The sequence below is a fragment of the Astatotilapia calliptera genome, chromosome 9 (assembly GCF_900246225.1).
Source record: "Astatotilapia calliptera chromosome 9, fAstCal1.2, whole genome shotgun sequence".
In the NCBI taxonomy this organism is placed as follows: domain Eukaryota; kingdom Metazoa; phylum Chordata; class Actinopteri; order Cichliformes; family Cichlidae; genus Astatotilapia; species Astatotilapia calliptera.
The window spans coordinates 22,631,793-22,639,037 of NC_039310.1; the positions used below are offsets into that span (position 1 = coordinate 22,631,793).

A 7,245-nucleotide genomic window follows, 5' to 3' on the forward strand; every position below is an offset into this window, starting at 1 on the left:
AACTACAGGTGTGAGATTACACATATAAACATGTCCTCAGAGTGCCTTTAGAAGCCTTTACTGGCTAGTTCCACACCGTTTAAAGATGAATGAACTACAAACTAAATTTTAAAGTTCTCTAAATAACTTCCTGCATTGTAATTGTACATAATTAAGTACACTGCGTTGTTTTGTCTCGCACTTAAAATGTGAACGCTGGAAAATTTCTTATAAAGGCGTATTTTAATGCTATATTACTCAGTTAAGCGGCCTATGTTTTTACCACTATTGGTCTTTACCTAAGGAAATGCTACCAGCAGTGTTGCCACATCTCATAAAAGCATGATTAGTCACTTTGTCAGTGTACCCTCGCGTTAACTATGCCATTTATGCCTTGCTTTAAATGTCATTGGGAGGTTTTTGTACTTATTTACCTGCCAAAACAGGCATTACTTTGATCTATCTGCTTGGACCTTGGCAAAACACCTACTGTAAAAAGACACATTTGAGTAATATATATACCTTTTTCTGTGGACTGATTACAATGCAAATTACCTTGTCGATCTCCAAACTAAAACTGCGTGTTTCCACAAGCACATGCTTCAACCTTGTCGCAATAAAATGCAGAATGTCCTCCCACACTGTCTGCATTTGGTGTTTTCATTTGTTCAGCATTTTATATAGGACAATAGGAATATGTACAACTCTCTGAAACCCTGCTGTGTCCCAGATTTTGCAGGTCATTGTGGTAAGGAGTTATTGATATGTGTATTATTGTGCAGGTGCAGCAAACGTGCAAAAAAATGATAAATAAATAAAAAACACAAGTAGGTGCTGATTTGAACAGCAGCTCAGTCACATTTCTTGCACATATACAACACACTAAACTGTGCTAATGGATCGCTTACCTTGCCAACGTAGAGAGGTTCATTTCCTGTGTACTCTTCTAATACGAAGAACTGGTTCCATACCCAGCTGCGTCTGTTTCTGTGCGGGACATCCCAGGGGTCTGGATCAGAGTGTGGAGACTTCTCCAGATCCCCAGAGCTGGGATTGAGACCCCAGCAGCTCCTCTCCTGCAAGGGAAACAGGAGTGCCAGAAGAGCCAGGGCTCTGCATATGCCTGAGCAACACCACCAGATCATTTGGGCTTTTTCCAAAAAGCACTGAGGCCAGAAGAGGAGCAAAAATTAAAAAAAAAAAAAAAAAGACAGAAAAGCTGAAATGTCAAAACCCTCAGGGTTTTATCCACACAGTCCTGACCCTGTGTTTCACCAGAAAGCAAGAGCAGGCAGACCCTCAAAAGAGCACAAGGGTTGAAAAAGAGTCAAGCTCTGCATTTTGCTGTATTGCTCTTCTTTTTTGCCTGATTGAAGACTAAAAGTGAGGTAATTCCCTCCACTTTGGAGCCAGATCGTTGACATTAAAGCCAGCTAACAGGGTCACTGGCGGCTGGAGAGGCTTCAATGCAGGGCCTTTATAATTGGCACCTATCAGAACACAGAGAGAGGAGAAAAAAAAGAAAGAGACAAAGACAGAGAGGAGAGGAGAGAGGAAGGACTGTCAGCAAAATTGCTTTGTGACTGCAGCCACTTTGGGCAGCAAGTAACGTGGCTGCTGATGCAATGATAATGACATTTTTCACCAATCATAAAGAAATTGGTCAAAAATGAGCAGACAGTAAATATGTTAAACGCAATCAATGTAACGCCCTTCATGTACACACTGTAACCTACACACACAACAAAGAACAATTGGTTGAGGTCAAAATGTTAATAAGGCTTTGATGGAGGGAAAGTGACCTGGCTTTTCAAGAGATTTCACACCGAAAGAAACAGCAGCCGCTGCGTGGAATAACAATCAAATGCCATTCAGCTGGCTCTCAATTATCTGGGTTTTTCCCTCACCAAGGTCATTATTTTGTCACATTTTCTTTGTGTAAAATCGCAGTGTAATGGCGGAGGGGCTCGCCATTCAACACTAACAAGCCACATGATCTGTGTGGCTAGCTCTCATCGCCTGGATTAAAAATAAATCTGAGCTGTCAGCAGCATGATGGCCCGGGCTCTTCTGACCTCTACTCCGAGCACTCTGTTGCCCGGTCCGAGCACATGCAAGGGGATCTATCTCGCTGCCATCCTCGCTCTGTGACAGATCCCCAAAGATGCCAGAACATGAAGACTTGTCAGAGCAGAGAAAAGCATCGGCTCCTGACAGATAATGTTCTTCATGTCACAACACATCCTGGCAGTTGAGCAATTATATAAACTTCATAATATTGCTGCTTTTGTCTGTCTAATTTGACACCTAATTAGAACTTCAACAAATTCCCTCAATAAATATTTGTGAAGGAGGCTCACGGGAGCGACGCTTTCGGGCACATTTGTATGAACTTGAGGCGATACGAATGCCATTTAAACTTCAGCAGGTGCTCTAAAGCAGACGTGCAGAAGACTGAGTGTTTGACCATACATGTATTTATTTCCTCACTGACCTCTCTTTCTCTCTCCTCTACGAGCGCATTGGCAGGGCCCTGGATGAGGAAGGTAATTGCTTTGGCATACAGTGACCTCTGTCTTCCCACACAGATTCTCCAGTTCTCATTTTACTTCCTCTCTGCCCCCCCAAGCAAAATAAAAACAGCACACCACACATCCTGTGGAAGTCGTTTGCTGTACCTCACCACAGCAAAGTCATTAGCCAGCGCTAATAATTAATACTGAAATGACAACAGCATGATTGTCACCTCTGCAGACACATATGTGTATGCTGTATGTGAGGAGCATCCTCAACACGTTCTTTTATTTTTCTAAAAGCATCTCAAACTCTTTCTTTTTTAAAAAAATGCATATTAAATAAATATTTCTGGTCAAAGTGCAAGAAGCACATAAACCACTACAGGGCACAGCTTTATCCAGAACACTATGATAACATTCTGATCTGCCATTGCTTTCAATGTGAAAAAAACCACACAAAAAACCCCACGTATGCTAAACATACTAAATCTGTAATGTGTGCATATGCATTAATACACAGATTCAAAGTCACTGCCTCTACATGACAATTTAATGGTAGAGGTGGAAAGTGGAGCAGATCTGGCTGCAGGGCAGCACGAGTTGTGAAGGCAGGTTGCAGCCGTGGTATTGTAGGAGAGAATATCGGCACAGGGTCAGTGTGAGCCGAGCGGCCAAGTTAATGCTTCTCATTTCGCGAAATCCCGAACACGAAGAGACGGGAGGCTGGAGATGACACTGATGCAGCTGTGGGTGCAACTGTGGGTTCAGTAAAGCAGATATTGGCTTTTTAGTTAATGAGTTTCTGTTGATTTACTGTCTGTTTGATTTTAAGTTATTAGCCAACTCATGCAGTAGGAGAAATCAATTTTTTCCCAATGCAGTTAAGCTGTTCATCATTTTAAAGAATTAAAGCGTATTATATCAATTGAAAGTGATTGAAATAAATTCACTACTGGCAAACAGAGACGAACATACCAAGAGCGTTTTGTGAGACTGGTGTTTCTTTCTTTTTTTTCTGCTGATGTCAAGTTGGCTTTAAGTTTTGTGTGTGTGTGTGTGTGTGTGTGGGGGGGGGGGACTCAATGATGGTATAACAACAGAGAAAAAACTGTCAAATGCTTTGTCCCCTAGTAAGTAAGCTGGTGGAACCAAACACTGGAGGAATACTGTAAAGCAAAGGGACACAGAGACTGGCACAGTTGGGAAACCACACAGGCACTTTACCTTCACTATAGCAGGCTGCCCATTATTATTCATTTAAAAGCAGTTTTTTCTTCTTTTTGAAAAAACACGGTGGGTCATCCTGCTTGAAAGCCCTCACAATGTTTGTGCCATATCCCTTAAATGCTTCAGTTAGTTTTCAACGATGCAGAAAAAAAACTCTTTCTTTTGCTTTAAAAATATTCAGATATAATCATAAAGTTGACTCACTCAGTCTAGCAATATCAGGCTTTCGAAATGGTCAAAGCACACACAGGATTGCCTGTGAAGAAGCCGACTCTTGGTTGGCCGTTGTCAACGCGATGACTTTAAATGAAGTGAAAATGTGAGATAAAGCCATGAATGTAAAGCCTCCCGGTCATCCCTCGCTTCTGTTTCTCTTACACACAGTCCTCTAATCCCATTTGCCAGTCTCACAACAGGATTACCAGTGCTACAGCGCTCAGTAACCAGTCACACGCTTCCTCTGATCCATATTCTCCTCCATCATTGGGAACGTGCAGTGTCTTCTCCCCGGGGGGCAGATCACGCTACACAAACGTCTGTGAACCTAAGTCAATTATGGTTTGGGACACTTCACAAAGACAGATTCACGTGTCATACAAGCATACGGCCGCAATTAAAACTACTGGATAGGTAAATTTAATAAGATCGATCCATTTGACTTCTAGGAATCCTTGGGTCCTGTGATTCATGTCTATGTCTGTCCTGTACACCACCCCATCAACTAAACAATTTTGCAGACTCCCACCTCCATCCCACCCCCCACGATGGCAATGGTACCACCTAACAACAGCAGGCTCTCAACAGCAGCTGAAGATGTCGGTTTTAAACTCATATTTCAGTTTCCACAGATCCCAATTTCAAGAAACTACAAGAAAGGAAAAAATATATAAATTAGGAACCATTTGGACCACACACCACAACCCACAAAGCATCTGCTGCCAACATCATGGTGCCAGACATAAGAGGACGCCCCCAGAGGTTTTGTGCACATGGTGGGATGGGTCAGAGCAGTTTCTTTTTTTTGAGAGGGGGGGAGGTTTTGGCAGCATGAGTACAACCTGCATAATATTGAGAAGGTGATTTTAATGCTGTGGGTGATAGGTGTACAGTATATTCACTGGAGAACTTATAGATCTAGCCTTTTTGTGTGTTTTGTGACATTTAAAGGTCTGTTTGTAATAAAAAAAAAGGAGCTGTATGTGAGCAGTTTTCATATAAATAATAGTAGCATGACATTTCATTGATTTTTCTTAGACCTTCTCTCCTTGCTTGTCTTTTTATAAAGAAATCAGAGCACAGGGTCAGCTGCAGAGCAACAGTGGCCATATACCTGGCGGGTCTTCAAGGATATTTACAGTGCACACAGATCAGACTCTTGCTGACGCAGGAGCTTGAACCCGAGCTCTCCAGTTGAAAGGTGGTCGTCCCTCACGCTGATTTCTAACATCTCATCTCGCGTTCATTTAAATTCACCTGGCATCCTGCACTGGAAGAAGCTGACTGACATTGTATGCTTCATACGCTGCATGGAAAAAGATGTCAAGATGTAGATGGATGTGCTCAGGGCCAGGAATAAGACAATCGCCTTTTTCACCTATATTAAAGCACTTCTGAAAATAATGCCAGACTTGCAGACTGAATCACTGTTTGTCTACCAAACAGCAAGTGGAACAATGTTAAATCAAAACTCTCTGTTATTAATTTTCCTGTAAGAAAGCAAAGCCACCTGTTTTTTATTAAGGTTTGTGTAGGTATTTCTAGGACAGTGTTCTAAAAGAAGTGAAAATGCTGACCTTCAGTTCCACACACGCACAAAACAATCATATCTTTAATTGCTTGCGCCGAATTAATAAACATAATAAATCAAGCAGCTGATGAACTGTATATTCATTCCTCTCACTATGGCGACTATGTGGCATGCAGGATAAAAATAAAAGTAACACGAGTGAACCAATTTGCACAGATAGTTTGAGGCATTTTGTTGAAAGCTAAACAGACACTTGGGGGAAAAAAAGTACCATCTCAGTGAGTCATTTTATTGTATATTGATTCATAATGTCATTTTTGTCCTTAAACAAGTGGAACGCTGTGCCAATTTCTGGTATGGTTCCGCTTATTCCCACTGCAGTTATTAGTTTCATGAATTTCCTCGAAGCATGTGAGGGTATCTCAGCCTCAAACAGGGCAAATCTTTTCATTTTAGAAAAGTCTTAATTCCTAATATGATTGAAAATAAGTTCATTTTTAAAGCTTCAGGCATTTTTTCCTTTATGTAGGTTGATGGAGGGAGGAAATGAGATTTTGCAGCTCATTTCTATACTGAGTGACCCTTTGCAGTGCAAATCAGCAGGTATCCCTCTCTATAGAGACCTTTTGTTCTGGTCAGGTTTGCACAGTCAGGCGACCTGGTTTCTTTGACCCTGCTGTTAACTATCAATAATTGCGCATTGGCTGCCGACACCTGCAAGATGCAGAAAAAGTTCGCAGGGCGCACCTGTTCCCTAATCGACCTAGCGGCGTTTTGATAATTTAAAGAAGAAGAAAAAGGAAAAGATCGAGTGAACATCTTGACAACTTCAGTGTTTGGAGAAATCAAGCAGGAGAGGACGGAGAGTGGTGGCAAATGAGCACATGATGGGAAACGGGCAGCACGAAAGCGCCGACAGTAAACATCTCTGTGAGCGACCGCCGCAGGAAATCCGTGTCCACGGAATACTAATCACAGAATAAGCGACGGGACAAAAAATGCAAAGCAAAGCCCTAGTAGCGCATACATTAACAAAAAAAAAAATGTGGGAAAGAAAGAAAGAAAAAACTCGAAACATGATTGCAGCTGTGAAATCTATTAAAATTACTCACCCAAAGAAGATGGAATAACTTCACCGCGACACGGATGGTGTGCCGTGGTAGAAGTTGGGCTTCTTCTCTCCAGCACACGCAGAAAAAAACGGCTTATGTCAAAATAAAGAGTTTGAAAGTTTTCATGATGAAATTAGTCCTGATGGCGGTGCACGGCTGCTGGAGATCGGCTACCGGATCGCGCGTAAATGCTCACCCTTGGCAGGGATGTGGCAAGTCTGATTCTTTCTCTCTCGCTCTCCAACTCTCTCTCTCCCCCTCTCTTACTCTCACGCACTCTCTCACTCTCACTCTCTCTCTCTCCCTCCTGCGCAGTGCTGACTCTGTGCAGGGAACCCCAGCTGCAGGGTTTTGGGTACGTATCTATATTTCTCTTAACATAAGGCAACGAGGGAATCGGAACACCGGGCGAGACAGGAAACGCTCTCATCTGAGCCAAATGCTCGCTGACTGGAGTGGAGGGAGCCTATCGAAAGAGTTTGACCAAAATAAGTTGGCAAGGAGGGAGCCAGAGACACACGCAGCGTTTTTGGCAAACCGGACGAAGAACCAAAATTCAAACCTGCCAAGTTTTTGGCAGCAGATGGCATGCGTACTGTGAAATGATTGCCTTGCTAGTGAAAGGAAAATCAATACAAAATTATTGACACCTTCAACCAGCGAG

The 7,245-nt window shown here is 42.5% G+C and overlaps 1 protein-coding gene across 1 annotated transcript in view; it reads right to left on the bottom strand.

The window, feature by feature from the left end:
• The window catches only part of LOC113029246 (cadherin-7), a 116,181-nt gene extending 109,370 nt beyond the window's left edge, over positions 1–6,811 (bottom strand). The window contains exons 1-2 of the mRNA XM_026180022.1: positions 6,582–6,811; positions 888–1,469 (exon numbers count right to left, since the gene is read on the bottom strand). Coding sequence (XP_026035807.1) covers positions 888–1,124 — 237 coding nt within the window. The 5' untranslated portion in view covers positions 1,125–1,469; positions 6,582–6,811. The remainder of the gene's footprint in view (positions 1–887; positions 1,470–6,581) is intronic.
• Positions 6,812–7,245: the final 434 nt, after the last annotated feature.